The following is a 22,101-nucleotide window of genomic DNA, read 5'->3' on the forward strand; positions in this document are numbered from 1 at the left end:
AAAGTGACATGTTCATTAAATATTAAGCATCTACTATGTTTAATTTTGACCTATATTTCTTACTATATTTAAAGGATGAAGGTTGTGAATTTGAAAGCTAGTATTTCTAGGCAATTTACGTTTTGTTAAAGAAATCATTTATTTTTAAAAATGATTTTTTTAGTATAGATTATAAAAAAAAGAGGGAAACTTGAAGTAATCCTAAGTGTTTCTATCGGGAAAAATCATCCATTTTCTCAGAAACCAATCTTACTTTCCAATTTGGAATCTGATCAGTTTCATTGTTTTTTGACCCACCTAGTTCCATTGGTTTGATGTGAGAAACCAAAAGTAAAGGATTTCCTGAGAGGTCTTCCTTATCTTCTAATGTAACTGACATTTTACCTGGAAAAAGAATGGAAATCCTTTTAGAGTAAGTTCTAGGGAAGATAAATATTGAATTAAATGACTGATAATGCTAGTACCTTGAGCTGAATTTGATCATATTGATGAAAGATTATAGATTTGTGATAGATTTTATATGATTTAAATACTGTATAATATGGTTTAAATACTGTACTTATCTATATAAAGGAAATTTTAATTTTTTTATCATTTTTTTTTTAACATTTATTCATTTTTTGAGAGACAGAGTACGAGCGGGGAAGGACAGAGAGATGAGGGAGACACAGAATCCGAAGCAGGCTCCAGGCTCTGAGCTGTTAGCACAGAGCCTAACGTGAAGCTCAAACTCAGGAATAGTGAGATCATGACCTGAGCCAGAGTCAGACGCTTAACCGACTGAGCCACCCAGATGCCCCCAGATTTAATTTCTTCCATTCCATTGACATGGTTTATTTTGAACTTCCACTAGTTTTGTTTGCTAATTTTATAAGTTTCTAGAGATGATTGTGCTTCATTTTCAAATTAAATTACATTTTTAAAATAAAGATGTTCTTTAATTTTGTATTTTAGGTACTTTAACATAATAGGGACTTGATAAATGATACTAGCAATGTAAAACAGAGGTCCTGTAATGAGATAATCTGAAAATCTTGTTTATTTGGCATATTTGGTCAGATAGCTAAAATTTATATGTATCTTTTATAATTAGCTGGTTGGTACACACTAAACTTGCCAGAAATTAATCAAAGCTCTGCTTAAGTAGACCAAAGAATGTGTCATATCAAAGAACCATGCCAACCTTGAAAAATGAAAATGGTGCCTTAATCTTCCTGGTTTCATGAGTTGGGTGTTTTCATAAAATGAGGCACAGGCTACTTTTTAATGTTTTTTGTTTTTTCAGAGAGAGAGAGCAAGCTGGGGAGAGTGGCAGAGGGGGAGATGGAGAGAGAGAATCTCAAGCAGGCTCCCCACTCAGTATGGAGTGTTGGGTTCTATCCCATGACTCCAAGATCATGGCCCAAGCCTAAATCGAGTCACCAACTGAACGACCCAGGTGCCCCTAGTTTGCTAGTCTGTTATCTGATTTAGGACCTAGTTTTATGTTTGTTGAAAACAGCGTGGAGCTGAAAATATTGGTAGGCGTGATAAAGAAAAGCTTCTCTTCCCAACTTCTTTGGGCTATTTTTTTTTTCTTAGGTTGATCATTCCTAGCATAATTCCAAAATTGTACGTAGGGACCCCATACCCTGGAGATTGTAAACTGAGACTCTTAAGTCATCACTCCTGATGCATTTGTATCAAGTTAAGAGGAGAGAAATAGAGTGGAAATTTGGTCACTGAAAGAATGTGATTCAGCAGTAATAGTAGGCCAAAGGTATTCTGAATTTGAGGATGATTATAACTTCCAGAACATGAAGCCTCTTAAGAGTTTGTATTTGAGTCCTTTGCCAAGGCTCAGTCAGGCTACCTGCTGCCTAACAGGAACTAGATCCTCTGTTCTTACCACTTGCATGAGGTTGATCCCAACAGTGGAAAAGGCACATTCTTTTTCTTCCCTTCTTCAATTTACCATATACCAATAAAAATTGTACTGGTTCCCCATAGAGTAACCAGAAGACATTATAAATGAATCAGACCAAAAGTAAAGGAGGGCTTTCTAAGCCTTAAAAAAGACTATTTGATTGCATTAAGAACTTTAATCAAAACCTTTTTCATCACTGATTACATTGAAAACTTTTGAATTCTATAGCTCAAATAAAAAGCAGCCAAAATTTTAAGGCAAAAGAGATCACGCAGTTTCTAAGACCTCAGCTGACATAATTTGTAAAAGTGAATAAACATATAGAAAATTGTTCCATAGCATTAGTAATTAAGAAAATGCAAATTAAAAGTTATCAATCACATACACCATTATAGTTAGTTAAGTAAAGTACTTTTTTTTTTACTTTTTTTTTTTTAACGTTTATTTATTTTTGAGACAGAGAGAGAGCATGAACGAGGGAGGGGCAGAGAGAGAGGGAGACACAATCTGAAGCAGGCTCCAGGCTCTGAGAAATCAGCACAGAGCCCGACGCGGGGCTCGAACTCACGGACCGCGAGATCATGACCTGAGCCGAAGTCGGACGCTTAGCCGACTGAGCCACCCAGGCGCCCCAAAGTACAGTTCTTTTGGAAAGCATTTTTTTTTTTTTTTAAGCACTGTTTCAAAGTAATCATAGCCCTCCTGACCGGTAATTGAACTTCTGATAGTCTATTCTAAAGTGATAATGTTAGGTATTGATTATAGCATCATTTCTCTTAGGGGGCAAAGACAAACTGTATATGCACTCAAATATTATGGAACCATTAAGTAACATTTAATCCTGAATTATAATTAATTCTGGGTATAATTTAAAGATAATTTTTAAAGTAAACAAAATGCTAATGTGCTTGTAATTTTATAATTCAAAAAGTTTAAAGAACAACAACCAGAGACATTGTAGATGATGTGTTAGGAAGGGGCTGAAAAGTAAGGAGACCAGTTAAGAGCTTATCTTAATATTCCATGTGATAGATGAAGTTCTACATGGTGATAATGAGAATAGAACAGGGGAAAATTTATGAAACATGTCAGTAGTTTTTTTAAGGACTTAGTGACTGATGAAAGGTCAAGGATATCTCAAATGTTTAATGTTTAAGTTTATTTAAATGATTGGAAATACAGTGATAGTAAGGTGGAGGCAGTTTGTAGGAGGATCAGTTCTGAATGAGGGAAGAGAGAAAGTATGGTTTTAGAATTGGAGGGTTTGAGATACCTGAAACATACAACGTTCAGAAGTAATTATGGGCCATCTGCTTACGAGTGAAAATGGGGAATTTGGAGCCATGGGGGTACCTGAATGGGTTAGAAGGAGATCCTGTTAAGTGGAGATTAAACACACACACACACACACACACACACACACGCACGCACGCACGCACGCACGCGCGCGCGCGACAGGGTTGGGGGGTGGCTCAGAGAAGAGAGGGGCAAAAATAGTGGAGATTTAGCACCCACATCTTCATTACACCAACCTCTGGTTAAAATCAAGGCCTTTCAGAAGTTGAGTCATTTACTTACCATTAACCAATATTTAAAGCATTTAAATGCCAAAGAGTGCAGGGTGATTAATTGGATAAAATAATGTTATTGCTCTTTTTTTTTAATTTATTTATTTTGAGAGAGACAGAGTGCGAGCAGGGGAGGGACAGAAAGAGGGGGAGAATCACAAGCAGGCTGGGCTTTTACAACACAGGGCTCGAACTCAAGAGAGTGAGATCATGACCTTAGCCAAAATTAAGAGTCAGATGCCTTAACCTACTGGCCACCCAGTTGCCCCCAGTGTTATTGCTCTTTAACTTGACAGTGGCTGCAGAGCTTTCTCAGAATTTGGTATAGTATCAGCAATGTAAAGGGAGTATGTTAAGTGAAGTGCATTTTTTACCAAATGATTTATTATTGAGCTTTACACACAAAGTTCAGATAACCCAAATTAACCTAACTTCAATTTCTGTCATTGTACCATCCTTTCTCATTTGCTATCTTTATTCTACCACTTACCATTTTCTTTTGGGTGTTAAATTTATTCATGATGCCCTTCTTTCTGCAGTTACAAAGCATGTAGCTCAGTGCTTTGCACATGATATACACAGACAGTAGGTATTAGAAATTTGAATTGAACAACTCTGCCCTTAAAAATAGCATCTGTAAGACTTTCGCTATGGGAGAAATCTCATTACTGCCATTGATTTCCCCTCTTTCCCTGGTGATATATTCAGCTTCCACAGACAGTGAGCAAATTCTATGTAAATAGTGTTGGGCTTAACAACACAGCAAGTCAAGAACCTTGTTTTAATATCTAAATCATTTAATCATAAATCATATAATCTATCAAGTCTATTTTTGTTTCATTTTTTTGTTAAAGGGAGCTGTTCTTCTAAACAAGTAATGAAAGAAGTTATTATTTCCTAGTATTTTAGTGCTGTTATTGATAAATTTAGAAAAATGGGAACGTTAATATAGAGCGGAAAGTTCTGTCTTGTTTGGAGCTGTGGGGAAACAACAGTGGAGTAATATATTTGATTTTTTTTTTCTTTTGCCACCCTTAAAAAATTAAAACCTAAAATGTTTTCAAAGCCCAATCCATTTTTCACAAAACATCAGGCATGCTTAAGGAGCAGTTGGCATTAGCAGTTAATGTCATTTTAATGTGGTTTTTTTTTTCAGTATTTTACGGATTTAAAAAGTGGAGGTATTTAATCTTTCTAAATTTTTTACCTTGTGCAAAATACTGTAACAAGTCAGTTGTTTTTCTCAACCATAATATTCCAGGCTATGTTTATCATATGAACTCAGAAATCCTATACTGTTATCGTTGTTAGGTAAAAACAACAAAAGAATGCTACTTTTTCTTTTTTACCTTCGGTGGTCTCTGGAGCTGTACTTTGGCTCAGCGTTGCCAGGCACCTGCCATTTGCATCTTCCTCTGTTAATTGGGTGGCAGGTTCATACTGCAGGATCGCATCCAAATCATGGAAGAACTTCATAGTTTTAGAGCTGTCTCCAGAGTTATGGGCATATTTAACTGTTCTGTATTCATATTTGAGATTTTTGTACTTTGCCCGGCACTGTTTCCAATCTCTGTATACTCCTAGTGCTTGCAGCCTTTTAGCAATGTAAATAAATATTCCTTTATTTCTCAGTGTTCCATAAAGTTGTTTTCGTATATTTTTTTCTGCCCAGACACTTAGCAAAGCTTTAACCTCTTCTTCAGTCCAGTGCTTTCCTGCTCCACTCTCCATGTTGAAAGTGACCTGGAAATGATTCACTATTTCTAGCCAAGGTTTTGTTTCCTAGGAAACCAGACGGCTGGTTGTCAATAAGCTCCAAAGAGCTGAAAAGATCTAGTTTAACTGGTTCAAGCTGCTTGAGGGGAGTAACTTGAGAAACTGCCAAATACGCAGGCTTTGTGATTAAAGAAGCCTGGACCTAAATGATGCCTAACGTTTTTCATTTCAGACTTAAGGGGAAATTACCCTGGAGACAAAAGGGAAGGAAAACCATTGTTTTGTTTATTTCTTTTCTTACATAATACTCTGGTTTACTAAATGGTTGTTGATTTTTAAAAAATAATTTTAGAAGTGGTTGGCAGAGGTTCTTTCTGCCCCAAGATTTATGGCAAACGTTATTTTTTTTTCCCCTCTGCCATGAGTCATTTAGTCTTCTAGCATAGGTTAACCTTGAAGACCACATCATTTGAGTAAAGAAATCCCAAGTCATAAGTGATCCAGTCTTATAGGGTGTATAGAGTTATGCATATATATTTAACGTATTGGTAGTATTTAATGCATTGATAATTTAGTAAAATTTTAATTTTAAATATTTAGATTTTTACTTTGCAGGTACACTTAATGTTGTACTTTTTTTCTTATTAAAATGCTAAACAGGGATGCCTGGGCTGCTCAGTCCACTGAGCGTCCAACTCTTGATTTTGGCTCATGATCTGATCTAACCCCAAGTCGGGCTCTGTGCTGACAACATGGAGGCCTGCTTGGGATTCTCTCCCTCTCTCTCTGTCCCTCCTCTACTAGCTCACCTGCTCACTTTCTCTCTCTCTCTCTCTCTCTCTCTCTCAAAATAAATAAACTTTAAAAAAATGCCTAAACAACTATAATATATAATTTTGAAAAATATTATTTTAGCCATTATTTTAGCCAAATAAGTCAATGTATTAATTGACTTATAATTAGTTATTAATGTACATATACATATATGATAGAAATTTACCTTTTATTTCTACCCTGTTATACATTCTTTGGAACAAAAATTTGTTAAAACACATCTAGTATTTATAGAACTATTAAAATTGTGGAGCATTTGGAATCTTTATTTTATTACTCCGTAGTGGTACAGATCCTCTTAGTCTTAAGGTGTGTTATAACTACCTCTGGCCCAGCTTTTGGCTTTTTTCTTTATTTCATCACCTAGAAATATTAACGCAGAGATGAAATACAAAGTTCCTGATTAGCTTAGCATTTTTAGAAGCAGCATTTATTTTTTTGTAATAACTAAAGTGACAGATATTTGTTGGGGAAGAAAAGTGGTAAGTGCAGAAAAACAAAGCAAAAACCTCAAAAAAAAAAAGAATTTTGTTCATGATTCTAGTACCCACAACTAAGCATTTTACCTAACAATTTATTTGGAGATATCCATTTATATCTACATACTCAATTTAGAGGTCACATAGTACAGGGGTTAGAAGCTCAAATTCTGGAGTCAGATTGTGTTCTCATACTGGCTGTGCTGCCACTTTCCATGCAACATCGGGCAAGTTACTTAACTTCCATTTCTTTAGTGTCCTTATTTGTAAAATGGGAATGATAATCATGATAATCATAGTATTTAGTTCATAGGATTGTTGTGAGAGCCTAATAAATTAGGTCGTTCCTATAAATTTTAGGACAGTGCCTGACATATTAGTTACAACTCAGACAATATCATCTATCTGGTCACCATCATCGTTGAGTAGAAGGGGCACTGGTACTGGTAGCATGTAATGTATTGTCAGTCCCTGAATGCTCTTGAGAAAAGTATGCTTCATAAAGAAGCTTATCAATGAGGTAAATTTAAATTTAACAGTTGATGCCTTTTTGTATTCACAGGGGTCAGGAGAGTGCTGGTATTGTGACCAGTGATGGGAATTCAGTACCAACATTCAAAACACACAAGGTATATTTGAACATTAAAAAATGTTGATAATAAAGATAACAATAACCAGATGATAACTAGTATGTTGGTGGGGGAAGGAAATTTGAACAAATAATTTGCATATAAAAGTCATACGCTGGATCAGCCTTTCCATTTGTCCAATTAGGGTCCATTTCTGTGTGATAGTTTGCTTGACTGACTTACGGAAACAGGTCATATATTTAAATATTTTAACATGCTTTGGGTTTTTAAAATGCATTTGATTTAGTTTATTTGACAAAATTTACTGTTTAGTACATCTTCAGTGTTTTAATGGAAAGTAGCTCATAAAACAAGCGCTCAACATTGTGAATGTATTAAATGCCATTGAATTGTTTACCTTAAAATGGTTAATTTTGTTATGTGAATTTCACCTCAATTTAAAAAAAAATTTTTTTTTGTTTATTTATTTTTAAGAGAGAGAGGGAGAGAGAGTGCAAGGAGGGGAGGAGCAGAGAGAGAGAGAGAGGGAGACACGGAATCCAAAGCAGGCTCCAGCCTCTGAGCTGTCAGCACAGAGCCTGATGCGGGACTGGAATTCACGAACCAGGGCTGGAACTCATGAACCGTGAAATCATGAGCTGAAGTCGGATGCTTAACCAACTGAGCCACCCACGTACCCCTCAAATTTTTTTCTAAAAAGATATTTCATGGTTCTTACAATTAGGTTAGTCTTTAAGATTAGAATTCTGGAGCACATAGGATAAAAGCCTTTACTCACTAGGGCCACAAGTCTGGTTTTTTTTTTCTAAGATGAGCTTCTACTTTGACTTTACAAGGGAATGGGTCTTGTAAATCATGTCTTTACTCAAGACAATTTGAAGAAATTATATATTTCAAACCTTGGAATTGGACACACGAGATACGCCACTACAGGAAACTGTGAATTAGAAAACTGTCAGCCCTTTGTTGTTGAAACACTTCATGGGAAAATAGCTGTGGCACATAACGGCGAATTGGTAAATGCTACTCAATTAAGGAAAAAGGTAAGTGTTTTTAATGCTTTTTTTCATTATTAGGATGAATTAATGAAATGAAGTTATTGGGGATCTTGGTGCAGGATATTTTCTAATTGTTGCCACCTGTTATCTAACTGCAAAGGACAACTGTATTAGAATTACCTGGAGTATTTGTTATAATTGCAGATTCTAAGATTGAGCCCCAGAATCTGCAGCAGGAGGGTGGTCAGTCTGCATTTTAATGTACTTCTAAGGTGATTCTGATGGTACTGCTTTAGAATAGAGATGTGAAAAAGTTGATTTATGGTTGTTGTGAGAAACAGAAATTAGGATTTTATGGGCTGTTCCTATCCCTTCAGCCTTGTCCTTATGTTCAAAGCATAAAAAGAAAATAGAATATAAACTGGATAACAAATACAAGGGAAAGTGATTTGGAAACAATTACAGGAAACCACTTGGGGAAAAGGCAAAGAATTTACTTATGTTCATTTTCGTTCATAGCATGGTATTGAGAGCATTCTATGTTAATTTATGCTTATGCTTTTATCCATCATTAGTTTATCTTCCTTTCTTTTTTTAATTCCTTAGTATCTTTATATTCCTGATAGCTTATTTATCCATTCTTGCCATTCATTTATTGATGCCACGTTTCTTCAGTCCATTGGATTATAATACTCTTGATCTGGTAACCTTGGAAAGAAAACCCTCAGGTGGCATTCAGTAACAGGATGGTTATACACACACACATGCACACACAGTTATTTCCTTAGCATTCTAGAACAAGGCATTTTACATGGATGAATAGTGACAGGAGTCAAATGATGATGAATTTTGGTGGGTTGAAAATATCTAGAACCATGCTTCCATACCACTCATTGTCCTTTTATTTTCAATTCTAGCTTTGTTTTGCTCTCTTTTTAGGCACTGGTATTATAATGATAATATGTTTTTCTTCCCCTAAGTGAAAAAAAAATTTTTTAATTCACACAATGAAAAAAGTATAAATATGAAGTAAAAATTACTAAGAAAAACTCACCACTTAGTGATAACCACCAAAATTCAATTCCATGCAATACCTAGCTCATTTCTAGAGTCTGGATTTCACCTCTACACATTTAGCTGCCTACTGAAAATGTTCTATAGTATCAGTTTAAACTCAACCTGTACAGGTCATTGGTGGTGTTCTTGTCCTGGTCACACTGGCTCAGAACCTTATAATCTTCATGAGTGTGCTCAACCAATTTTTATTACATCTTCTACATTTAATTGTTCCATATAGTTAATTCCTTTCTTCTATTCTGTCAGCAATAATCAGTGGGGATGGGTAGCCCACCAGCACTATCACTAACAAACCTGGATTGAGCGGCCCCAACTGTAGTATGCCACTCTTATGGGAATGTATCCTATTGGTCAGGATTGTCAAGGGCTAAAAAAGTTAGAATCACAGTTCCAAATTCTTGTGCCTTCTCCACTCTCCCCCACCTTGACTGCAGGTTTATATTCCTTCAAACTTAGTTTTCAAAAGCTATTCTATATGCTTCCTAGAGCACTTTTTTTTTCTTGCTTAAAAACCTTCAGAGACTTCCTATTGCTTTCAGCAGTGGTTCTCCATTATTATATACATGTGTCATTAGTAGAATGCAGGATTTTCATAACTGAAAATTCACACAATGCCTGATCTCTTTCCATTATGGTGGGCTACTGGGTGAGGGGTGAGGTGGAGCTTCCCCTCTAATGATTACACTTTTCTCCATTCTAAATAGCTTCTGCGGCATGGTATTGGTTTGTCAACAAGTTCTGATAGTGAAATGATTACCCAGTTACTGGCATATACACCTCCTCAGGAACAAGATGGCACCCCAGACTGGGTAGCAAGGTAATTGTAAAACTAGGCTAAGCTCACAGCTCTGCTACGAGAGCTCTGTATTGCAGAGCTTATGTCTTGTGTTTATAACTGAAATTATTCAATTATTTAATTAATTCCAGGATTAAAAACTTAATGAAGGAAGCACCTACAGCATATTCCCTGCTTATAATGCACAGAGATGTTATTTATGCCGTACGAGATCCTTATGGAAATCGCCCTCTATGCATTGGACGTCTTATTCCTGTATCTGATATAAATGATAAAGGTAATGCACTTCAGAAGAAATACAATTTCATAATGCTTTTCCAAGTTCTTGTCCTACTATTGGTACACCCTCAAATCTTTAGGTATAGGAAGCTTATGAATGAGAAAGAACTAGATAAAAAGAAAAAAAATGATGTAGTACTTCGTTGTTTTTTTTTTTTTAATGTTTTTTTGTTGTTTTTTTTTTTTTAATTTTTTTTTTCAATGTTTATTTATTTTTGGGACAGAGAGAGACAGAGCATGAACGGGCGAGGGGCAGAGAGAGAGGGAGACACAGAAACAGAAACAGGCTCCAGGCTCTGAGCCATCAGCCCAGAGCCCGACGCAGGGCTTGAACTCACGGACCGCGAGATCGTGACCTGGCTGAAGTCGGACGCTTAACCGACTGCGCCACCCAGGCGCCCCCTTTTTTTTAATGTTTATTTATTCTTGAGAGAGAGGGAGACAGAGCATGAGCGGGAGAGAGGGGAGAGCAGAAAGAGAGAGACACACACAGAATCTGAAGCAGGCTCCAGGCTCTGAGCTGTCATCACAGAGTCCAGCGTGGGGCTTGAACTCGTGGGCCTGAGAGCATGACCTGAGCCATAGTCAGATGCTTATTTATCTATTTGGTGTTTAACTGTTCTCTTGAAATAGGTAGCCTCTTGTAAAATTTCTTGAATCCATTAACTGAATTGTCTTGTGATTTACAGAGAAAAAAGCTTCAGAAACAGAAGGATGGGTGGTGTCTTCAGAATCTTGTAGTTTTTTATCAATTGGCGCAAGGTAAGTTTTGTTTCACTCAGCATATTCACTTTTTCCACATCAGTAAAAAGTTTTTTGTTACGTGAAAGTTTTCTTTCTGATGGCTGCTAGAAGACCTATCTATAAATGAATGCAGTTTCTTTTGTACATTTTACTCAGCACTGGCACTGACTTTAATATTCCAGTAATACCTTCTAATTTTGAAACTGGCATCTTGCTTTCAAAATACTATGAGACTTATTTTAGAAAGGAAGAATCTCCTCAACAAGGAATAATTATGATCGAAAAATTTAAGCCAGGATAAAAATGTTCTCTTTAACCTCTGTTCTTCCAAAACTGAGTAAAATTTATGGCTTTTATTTTTTAAAATAAAAATTAGAATTTAGGGATAAGATAGAAGTATTAAAATTTTTAAATTTATTTTATTTTTTTATTATTACTTTTTTTTATTTTGAGAGAGCAGGGGGAGTATAGCGAGAAGGAGAGACAGAACTCTAAGCAGGCGCTGCACCATCAGCTCAGAGCTTGATGCAGGGCTCGAACTCATGAAATGTGAGATCATGACCTGAGCTGAGATCAAGAGTCAGACACTTAAGTGACTGTGCCACCCAGGCACCGCAAGATACAAGTATTAGATTTACTGCTGGAAGAATATTAATTTTTTATTTTTTAAGCCATCTCTATATTAAACGGAACCACTTTTCCTTTATAAGGGAAGGGACTCTTTGTGTACTTTACAATAGATGTTATTATCAGTCTTAAGGACTGGTTTATTTAAAGTCTTCTTTCTTTAACATTGTTTCCCAAGATATTACCGTGAAGTCTTGCCTGGAGAAATTGTGGAAATAACCAAACGTAGTGTCCAAACTCTTGATATTATACCAAGGTCTGAAGGAAACCCGATGGCATTTTGTATCTTTGAATATGTTTATTTTGCAAGACCAGATAGTATATTTGAAGGTAAATAAAATATCTTTAACTTTTTACTTAAGTTTCTTATTTATCTCACTGAAACATGGCAGTTCTTGGTTCAAAGGCTTACCTGGCTCTTTGGAGGCACATTGTTAGATGCTGTGGATATGAGACTGAACCTACAAGTCATAATATCACTATTTTTCCCTTTCATGCTGGACCTTGTTTTCCTTTTAGGAGTAATCCTTATGATTTTCAGATATGTAATAAGGCCAAATTTTTTTTAAATAGTGAATTCCCCAGTTTATATTTTCTGCTTTAGTTGTTTTATATGCTTTACTTTTTGTACTCCATATATAGAGTTCTAACAAGCTAGTTTTCTTAGAATAATAATGAAATGCTAAGTAAAAATAATCTATTTTTTTTCTCAAACATTCCAGACCAAATGGTTTACACAGTAAGATACCGTTGTGGTCAGCAGCTGGCAATTGAGGCACCAGTGGATGCAGATTTGGTTAGCACTGTTCCGGAATCTGCTACACCCGCTGCTCTTGGTTATGCAGGAAAGGTATTTCTCTTGACATGCAGTGAGATGCTCTTATAGCACTGAAATCGGAAACCCTTGTATATAAAGAGAAACTTACCAGTATATTACAAGGAAAAAGAAAATGTTGGATCCTTTACAACAAGAGTTATTTTCCAACCTTTTCATTCAATGGCACTGTTTTAGTGGAATCCACCCCAAGATTCACCTACAGATGAGCAGAATGATCCACTTCACTTAAAAAGACAACATCATTGGGGCACTCGGGTGGCATAGTTGGTTAAGTGTCTGACTCTTGATTTTGGCTCAGGTCATGATCTCATCATGGTTCGTGAGTTTGAGCCCCACATCAGGCTCTGTGCTGATGGCGTGGAGTCTGCTTGGGATTTTGTCTCTCCCTCTCTCTCTTCCCCTCCCCTGCTTGTGCTCTCTTTCAAAATAAATAAATAAACTTAAAAAAAAATATATAGCATCATGAATACCTATAGAATTTAGTGGTAATATTTAATTATTACTAAAACTTATTTCTTGAAGCACCCTCCCTCACAAACCACTGGTTTATTTGTTCTCTATTTAGTATGGGTGATCACAAAGCCGTTTATGTTCATTTTGTGTAATGTTTTTAGTACTGTGCTTAGTTTCATTTTCCATAACCAGATAGATTTATATGACTATGGTGATCCTGGGGTGTCCTCATCTGCATTCACTATGTTGAAAGTTTTATGTTTTCAAAAGAAATAATATGCGCACATTTTATTTTATTTGTTTTTTTAATTTTTTTTTAATGTTTATTTTTTTGAGAGAGAGAGAGAGTGCAAATGGGGGAGGGGCAGAGAGTGAAGGTGACACAGAATCCAAAGCAGGCTCCAGGCTCTTGAGCTGTCAGCACAGAGCCTGACACGGGGCTCGAACCCACGAACCGTGAGATACGACCTGAGCCGAAGTCGGACACTTAACCGAGTGAGCCACCCAGGCGCCCCAATATGCACATATTTTAGATTAGTATTACCTTGAAAGATGGATAAATCACCTCCTGTCCCTCAAAAAGCATTCTTTGCATACTGAGTTTTGTTTTTTATTTTTTTAATGTTTATTTACTTTTTGGGAGAGAGAAAGAGCACAAGCTGGGGAGGGGTGGGGGGAAAGAGAGAGAAAGAGAAATCCCACATGGGCTCTGTGCTTACAGCAAACTTTGAGATCATGATTTTGAGCCAAAATCAGGACTCAGATGCCTAACCGACTAAGCCACCCAGGTACTCCTGCATACTAGTTTCAATTCATTTCTTGCTGATAGTTTTTAATTGCTGTGAATTTTTTTGTCAGTGATTTATTGTCCTGTCTGCACACACTTACTGTTCCTTTCCAAGACAGGGAAGTAATATTTGTTTAAGAGAGAAACATTACAACTTCTGACAAATTCAATTGGTTTTCCCAATGAGTATATTACTTTGAACGAGTTTACTTTTTGCCTTTTTTTCCCCTACAATTTAAATAGTGAAGAAAAATTGTAATCTATTGATGGAGAGTTCAGAATAGCAATTTCATATGTTTTCATACATATTATAATGGAAGAATGACCTAGAGAAAATAAGAATCTAGAGTTCTCTATATGTTGCTGTTCATTGTCCTTTTATTTCTTGTCAGTGTGGGCTTCCATATGTGGAGGTGCTATGTAAAAACCGGTATGTAGGAAGAACATTTATTCAGCCAAACATGCGGTTGAGACAACTTGGTGTTGCAAAAAAATTTGGAGTATTGTCGGACAACTTTAAAGGCAAAAGAATCGTTCTTGTAGATGATTCAATTGTGAGAGGCAATACCATCTCACCTATAATCAAATTGCTCAAAGAATCTGGTGCGAAAGAGGTAAGTATTATTAAAACATAACCCTAAAGTACCGATAATTAATAGTACGATACTGACATAAAAATTGCAATTTAGTACAGCGAATGAAAATGGATAGTTCAATAAAATAAATTGTCATCTTTCAAATGAGTTGGTTTAGGAATAACTATGCAGCAACTTGGAAAACATATAATAGCCACTCTTAAACTGCATACTAACTATACTCCTTAATAGACTAAAAACCTCAATATAAAAGATTAAAATTTTTATAAGGTTAATTTTAAAAACTCACAAAAGCCACACAATAAAATGTTTGTTTAATTTTTAGAGTACTTCTCTTTTTGAAGATGTAGAACAAATCCTACTGTAATAGATTTGCCACATTGGGTTATATTTTATTTTATTTATTTATTTATTTATTTATTTATTTTTTTTTTTGATTTTTTTAATTTTTTTTTCAACGTTTATTTATTTTTGGGACAGAGAGAGACAGAGCATGAACAGGCGAGGGGCAGAGAGAGAGGGAGACACAGAATCGGAAACAGGCTCCAGGCTCTGAGCCATCAGCCCAGAGCCCGATGCGGGGCTCGAACTCACAGACCGTCAGATCGTGACCTGGCTGAAGTCGGACGCCCAACCGACTGCGCCACCCAGGCGCCCCTATATTTTAAATCTCAAAGCTTATTCTAACTCTAAATATCTTAGTAATTCAAAATACAGAAGTGAGGTGTCATTTACAACTAATAGTTAAGTGGATTCAATAATAAAATCTCTTGTAGGAGAAAGTGGCATGGAAAGCAGTGGCAGTCTCTCTAGAAAGCTTTGAAAATAATTGTGATTATGATTTTCCAGCTTTTTTATGGCTGTTAGAATTATGATAATCTCTTCAGAATTCCTTGAAAATTTTGTAATTAAAAACAAAGAGGTGTAAAGTAAATTCACCATTTGTTATGGTAGTGAAAAAGAATACACAACAGCTTATGTATCTACCAGTAGGAAATGTATCTACCTAAGTATGATGAAATATATTGTAGCCACTAAAAACTGTAATTATGAAGACTACGTAATATGGGAAAATCGTTGCTTTATAAGAAAGGTAAAATAATTGTGGATGCCAATTATGGCCATGTAAATGTACCTTACAAAAGGCAGAAAAGTAATAATAGAGAAAAAAAGCTCCTAATAGTAGTTAAGGTTTTTGTTATATCCTGTAGACCATTTTTTGCTTTCTGAAATGGTAAAATAAGAGGTAGGCAAAAGTGGCATTCAAGAGAAAATGAAGGTGGTCCTAGGAATATAAAGTCATTAAATGGGAAATAGAAGAAAGAAATGTTCTCATTGATAGATGGTAAAAGGAAACAATAGGCAACTCAGTAAAAAGAATCTTTTACAAGTGGCTGACATTTTGAAATCTTTGTCCAGATGCTTTGGAGTTTAGAGCAGGGCTGCTCCAGAAGGGTTATAAATGTTAGAATAATATGTGAAATGATTTCTTTCCAAGGTACACATTCGAGTAGCTTCACCGCCAATTAGATACCCATGCTTTATGGGAATAAACATACCAACAAAAGAAGAGCTTATTGCCAATAAACCTGAATTTGAACATCTTGCAAAATATCTGGGTAGGTATTAAAATTTCTCTAAACATTTTTTTTTAACAGAGAAAATCCAAAGCCTGTCAGTCTTTATACTTGTAATAAAAACAATGTCCAGCATTTGTTAAAAATAGATAATTTTATAACATGTTAAGCAGATACTGAATAGTATTCTGAATAGAGTGCCTGGTGTGTATACACACCATGGTAAGTGCTATATTGGAGACCTAGGCCAAGGTGAGATCAGGTGAAAAGGAAGAAAGGCTTTCTAGGTAGAGGGAACTGCAGGCATATCAGTTAAAGCCTCCCAAAGATCAGATCTGAAGAAAAACAAGAACAATTTTACCACAGATCATAATAGAATAATTTAGATGTGGGTACAAATCAAAAAGTGAAAAGCTAATGTAGGGTTATCTTTAATAATGAGGTCAGCAGACTTGGAGATTAGCTTATCCTGGATAAGACAGTTGCTTTTCTGTTTTTTTTTCTTTTTTTTTTTTTAATTAAAGTTTATTTATTTATTTTTGAGAGAGCGAGCAAGCAGGGGAGGGGGAGAGAGAGAGAATCCCAGGCAGACTCCCCATTGCCAGTGACCTGGGCTGAAATCAAGAGTCAGATCTTAACCAGCTGAGCTGCCCAGGCACCCCAAGACATTTGCTTTTCAAATTAGGTGAGATAAACTGTTTTAATATCAGAGCAGATGTTTAGCCAATGTGCCTTGGTACCTCCGCACTGGTTGTCTAGATGGCTGGTTTTGACATGCCTGTGCCTTACCAGTTAAATACTTTGAATATCATCCAATTGGTACCTTATTGTGAACACTCACTTTTTGCCCGGAACATATCTGTATTATTGTAATAATATCACAGATACCGTATAGTTAGGCCATGTTTCCCTTATAAATGAAAAGACTTAGGAAAAGTAAAGTGACCTTGAGCTTAAATTTGAACCCAGATTTTCCTGACTTCAAAGTCTGTTTTTCATAATCAAGAAAATTACTAGAGAGACTTTCTGAATCCATTCTAGATTTGAAGCCTCCAGTGCTATTTTAAATAGCAATTTAAATTCCAATTTCAAATTTTAAAAAATTATAAAGGCCCAGAATTTTATTGCTTATTCCCTCTCCCCTCCTCCACCCCTGCTTTTTTTTTTTTTTTAAGAATATGAAAGAGAAATTTTTATGCTGGCTTAAGTTTTCCTGTTTGTGACTGTTGTCTTGTGAGGCAGATCTTTCTTTCCAAAGGAAGCATCATGACCTTTTCCTTTTCCCCTCTTTCCCTCTGTAGGAGCAAACAGTGTTGTATATCTGTCAGTGGGAGGACTAGTTTCATCTGTACAAGAAGGGATAAAGTTTAAAAAACAGAAAGTGGAAAAGCAGGATATTATGATTCAAGAAAATGGGAATGGTCTGGAATGCTTTGAAAAGAATGGTCATTGTACAGCATGTCTCACTGGAAAATACCCTGTGGAGTTGGAATGGTAGTTGATAGGGGCAGACCTGATGTTTCAAAATATAAAGTTGGTCAAGAAGTTATAGTGGTGGTTATACCTTTTCCATTTAACTGTTACTCCCTTGGTCAATGTAAAATGCCATATGCTTATGATTACCTTTATATATTTTGAGATTTCTTTTCTGAAAAGAGTACCAAAGTGCTATGCTTTCCTTAATGATCCTAGACAAATATTTTGGTGTCATCTAGGAGTTTGGATGATCCTTTGTTTTGTTTAGTAGTTTAGTACTTTCAGGCTACCAGTTATGAGATCATACACATTTAAGTTCAGATCAGCAACAATAATGCAATGAATAGATAAATTTCTGTTTTAGTAGGGATGGCCAGGCACTATACCTTCCCACAGATTCTTAGAAGATTTTGTGGAATGTTTCTTGAGTTATTGCAATTCGGTTGTGGAATATTTTCATAATTGAACCTTGCTAATTGCATATAATGCAACAACACTGTTTTTTGTGGTGTTTGTTTGTTTGTTTACACACAAGCATTGGCTAGCCTTTTTCACCTGGTCAGAGAAAGTAGGTAGTAAGTGGCATTTCCCGGGTCTATGCTTTAAATGGTTTGCAAGAGGTTAGACTAAGATGGTGTGATGCAAACAAGACATGAGTTAAATATAACATTTCACTCAAACCTTGAATCCATTATATCCCAAAAGTGTCAAGCCTCTAGAGTCTCAGTGTGGTTTTGACCTTTCTTCCCTGTCTAACTTTAGACAAATCTTGAAACATCAACAACAATAAATACATGCCTCTTTGTGCCTCACTTTTCCCGCCTGTGCAGCGGGGTACTTAGTAAATTAATTAATAGGGATGTGAAAAAGTGTCATACTTTTTGTGGTGGTTAGAGCCATCCTTTCACCCCTCAGTTTTAAGATAGTGCATGATTATTAGCTTTTGAAACGTTGGCTGTTATTCTGAAATTGAGATTTCATTATGATGAAGGGAGACATACAGTTTAGCAGTGCTTTGCCACCTGTCTTTGAGATGTCCTAAGGATGATTGTAAAAACATGTCTGTGGAAGGTGTTTTTCTACATTTGACTATGAAGTATGATCTATATACTACTTAGTGCCCTTATAGAATAAACCCAGCAAGTAACCTAGTACATTTGAAATAAAAAATAAATTTTTAGGTTCTAACAACCCTTTTATTCTTATTAATTATATGTTCTTTTAATAAAGTGCTTGATCATTTGCAAACATATATACATATATATGTACAAATATAGATATATCATTGCAATTAAATGATCAAATACAAACCCTGTAGGGGCCAATTTTGTTTAAGATCAAGGTGACAACTGTTTTGGAATTAGCATGCCTGTCTGATTCTAAGCATCACCTTATCACTTTTTTTCCACTTTGTTTTATTGGGATCTAACAAATACAGTTTTTTTGAAGTGTTTTCCTGTAACATCTGAGATTTAAAATTTTAAGATGCCTTGCCCTCAACTCCTGTTTATGTAAGATTTTTTTCAAACATAAAAGTGTTTGTTTCTGTGTTAGTAAGTTACCTTAATTTGATGTATATAGTGTCCAAATCCATTTAGGAATTTAATATTTATTAATAACTGAAATCTTCTGTCTTCATTTGGTATATAGTCTCACATATTATATTATGGCAGGCCAAGATAAAATCTTGACAGCTATTTAAGCCCATGTGCAGCAGGCATCAGCGAGTTAGATAATGCTGTGGCAATGACACAAGCAAATTGACATTTGAATAAAGCCCTGGGACCACTTGAGTGTATAGCCTCTTGTCTTAAGTGTATTCCTCATATCAGCATGGAGGAGGCAAGACCTGTGGGTCAATTTTGAATTGGCCTTACTTACATTTGATTTTTAAAAACAAGAGACTCAGGGAAAGTACTAAACCAAAATCTCTGATTTGACTTTCGTGTTTTCCATAGTTTTTGTCTCCCATTGTTTTTATTTTGTTTTATTGAGATGCTTTTATAAAGGAATATGGGACTGTGAGAGTTTGGTTATTCTACAAATTTCTTAATGTTTCTCCATCATGGCCTTTTATTTCACAAGTTTCTGAAGTCTGAATTCAATTACAGTTTTTTACATTTAATCTCAAATGTTGTTTAACTGTTTTAAATAGCAGAGTGCTGAAAATTACAAAGAAGATGAAAAAATGTGTTTTCACAGGATCTATATTGTTGTGAATTAAACTAAGCCTACTTTTTTGTGACTTCATTGTGATGTATTGGTGATAAATATATGTAATAAGTGTGTTTAAGTATGTGTGTGCTTTTTTTTTTTAATAATGACCTTTGGTTAGTGCATTATGATGAGTAGTGCAGTAATAGTCACATCCAGGCTCCATTCTTGGCACCAGCTAGTCAGATCTTATTTCTCTGATCCAGGCATTTCAATAAATAGACCAGTGCTTATGAACCAGGCAAAAGTCCTGGCTGAGTAGAAAGGAGAAATAAAGTTATTAGAAACGTAATGCTGAGTAAGCACTAGAATAATGGTAAGTTTTGTGGAAATACCAGTGAGAATGGGGAGTGTCACAGAAGAGGTGGCTTAGATTTCCAAAATGTATGTGTGTGTTGGGGGAGTTGTGTTGTTGTTGTTGTTGTTTTTTCCAGTCAAATTTAGGTAAATCAATAAATTGTATATTCAGACAATAGAACTTTATTCAGTCCTAAAAAGGAATGAGCTGTCAGGCCATGAAAAGATATGGAACTTAAATGCATATTACCAAGTGAAAGAAGGCAGTCTGTCAAAGCTGTATACCGTGTGATATACAATGGCAAAACTTTATGCCATTCTGGAAAAGGCAAAACTATGGCTCAGTTCATGATTGTGGGATCCAGACCCACATTGGACTCCATGCTAAGTGTGGGGCCTGCTTAGGGTTCTCTCTCTCCTCCCCCCTCCCCTTTTTCCCCCCGCACCCCTCCATCCTTCCCTCCCTCTCCCTCTATCCCCTGCTTACGCTAGCAAGCACAATGTCTAAGATGGAAAAAAAACAATGAAGCCATCAGTGATTGCCAGGAGTTAGTGGGGAGGAAGGGATAAATAGAAGGAGCACAGAGAATTTTTAGTACCATGAAACCACTCTGTGTGATATTATAATGGTGAATATATCTCATTATATATTTGTTCAAACCCATAGAATGTACAACACCAGAATAAACCCTGATGTAAATTATAGACTTTGGGTGATAATGATGTGTCATTGTAGGCTTATCAGTTGAAACAAATGTACTGCTCTGCTTGGGGATGTTCATAATGGGGGAGGCTCTGCAATATGCAGAGCATATTGGAGGGCAGGGGGTTTGTGGGAACTCTGTCCTTCTGCTCAATTTTGCTGTGAACCTAAATTAACTGCTCTAAAATATTGCCTGTTTTAAAATAAACATACTAAGTCCCACCTCTAAAAGACAAAAAATAAAATAATATATGCATATATGTTATTGCCTCTGAAAATCTTGCCCGAGGGCATCACCTGAATCTCATGCCTTCTTCGAGTTTCAGATAGAGCCTGGTCAACTCCTAAGGGAAATTGCCTTCTTGTTTCTTAACCAAGTCAAAATAAATATCCAAGCCTCTCAGAAAAAACTGCATGCTGCTTAGACATTTTAGACTAAGCTATAGTATGCAATGTAAATTTGTGTGTGTTTGCACACGCGTGCATAAATTTTCTTCTTAAGTAGCTAGGAGTTCGATGGCAGGAGCTGATGCTTTTAACCTTTTTGGAAGTTCTCAGGATCTACCATAACACTGAACTCCTTGCCCTGTGACAAAATGGAAAACCACTGCACAAAGGAGGCCCACACAGGAGGGCCCTGTACTCTTCCTCAATCTCTGAATTTGCTTCACTGAAAATTACTTGTTTGACTTCACTATTGACATACTGATGGATATCTTCGATATGATGATTTTGTGTTAGTTTGGCTAGGCTTTGGTGCCTAGGTGTTTGTTCAAACACCAGTCTGGATGTGGTGAAGGTATTTTTTAGATGTGATTAACATTTAAATCTGTAGACTTTGAGTAAACCAGATTACTCTCCATAATGTGAATGGCCCTCATCCAGTCAGTTGAAGGCCTTAAAGAACAAAGATGGAAATATCTTGTAGAGTTTTTAAAATTGCCATAGACACCCTGCTAGAGTTGCCAGCCTGTTGGCCTGCTCTACAGATTTCTAATTTGTCATCTCTCCAATTGTGTGGGGCAGTTTATTAAAATATATCTATTGGGGCACCTGGGTGGTTCAGTTGGTTGAGCCTGTGACTCCAGCTCAGGTCATGATCTCACAGTTTGTGAGTTCAAGCCCCATGTCAGTTCCACACTGATAGTGCAGAGCCTGCTTGGGATTCTCTCTTTCTGCCCCTACCCCACTTGTGTGCTCTCTCTCAAAAATAAACAAACTTTAGGGGCGCCTGGGTGGCTCAGTTGGTTAAGCGTCCAACTTCGGCTCAGGTCACGATCTTGCGGTATGTGAATTCGAGCCCCGCGTCGGGCTCTGTGCTGACTGCTCGGAGCCTGGAGCCTGTTTCAGATTCTGTGTCTCCCTCTCTCTCTGCCCCTCCCCTGTTCATGCTCTGTCTCTCTCTGTCTCAAAAATAAATAAACGTTAAAAAAAAATTAAAATGTTTAAAAAAAATAAAAAAAAATAAACAAACTTAAAAAAAACTAAAATACATGTATCTATCTCTGTGTCTCTTTTTCAAATGTGTATTTTTTATATATATTTT

General features: G+C 36.2%; 2 protein-coding genes across 5 annotated transcripts in view; one reads left to right on the forward strand and one right to left on the reverse strand.

The window, feature by feature from the left end:
• PAICS (phosphoribosylaminoimidazole carboxylase and phosphoribosylaminoimidazolesuccinocarboxamide synthase) overlaps window positions 1-5,532 on the reverse strand; it is a 50,005-nt gene extending 44,473 nt beyond the window's left edge. For 2 of the 4 annotated variants that reach the window (XR_007151427.1, XM_047854997.1), the window contains exons 1-2: window positions 4,824-5,475; window positions 298-384 (exon numbers count right to left, since the gene is read on the reverse strand). Coding sequence is in view for 3 of the 4 variants with exons in the window: in XM_047854997.1 (XP_047710953.1) it covers window positions 298-384; window positions 4,824-5,205 (469 nt within the window). In the remaining variant the exon portion in view is untranslated. Of the gene's footprint in view, window positions 1-297; window positions 385-4,823 lie in introns of all 4 variants that reach the window. The other 2 variants (XM_047855001.1, XM_047854998.1) reach the window with 2 other exon arrangements.
• The window catches only part of PPAT (phosphoribosyl pyrophosphate amidotransferase), a 36,257-nt gene extending 16,623 nt beyond the window's left edge, over window positions 1-19,634 (forward strand). Inside the window, exons 2-11 of the mRNA XM_047855002.1 lie at window positions 7,066-7,132; window positions 7,930-8,136; window positions 9,873-9,985; window positions 10,096-10,241; window positions 10,933-11,005; window positions 11,793-11,944; window positions 12,337-12,464; window positions 14,085-14,306; window positions 15,787-15,907; window positions 17,167-19,634. Coding sequence (XP_047710958.1) covers window positions 7,066-7,132; window positions 7,930-8,136; window positions 9,873-9,985; window positions 10,096-10,241; window positions 10,933-11,005; window positions 11,793-11,944; window positions 12,337-12,464; window positions 14,085-14,306; window positions 15,787-15,907; window positions 17,167-17,363 — 1,426 coding nt within the window. The 3' untranslated portion in view covers window positions 17,364-19,634. The remainder of the gene's footprint in view (window positions 1-7,065; window positions 7,133-7,929; window positions 8,137-9,872; window positions 9,986-10,095; window positions 10,242-10,932; window positions 11,006-11,792; window positions 11,945-12,336; window positions 12,465-14,084; window positions 14,307-15,786; window positions 15,908-17,166) is intronic.
• Window positions 19,635-22,101: the final 2,467 nt, after the last annotated feature.

Source organism: Prionailurus viverrinus, chromosome B1, assembly GCF_022837055.1.
Source record: "Prionailurus viverrinus isolate Anna chromosome B1, UM_Priviv_1.0, whole genome shotgun sequence".
Taxonomy (NCBI): domain Eukaryota; kingdom Metazoa; phylum Chordata; class Mammalia; order Carnivora; family Felidae; genus Prionailurus; species Prionailurus viverrinus.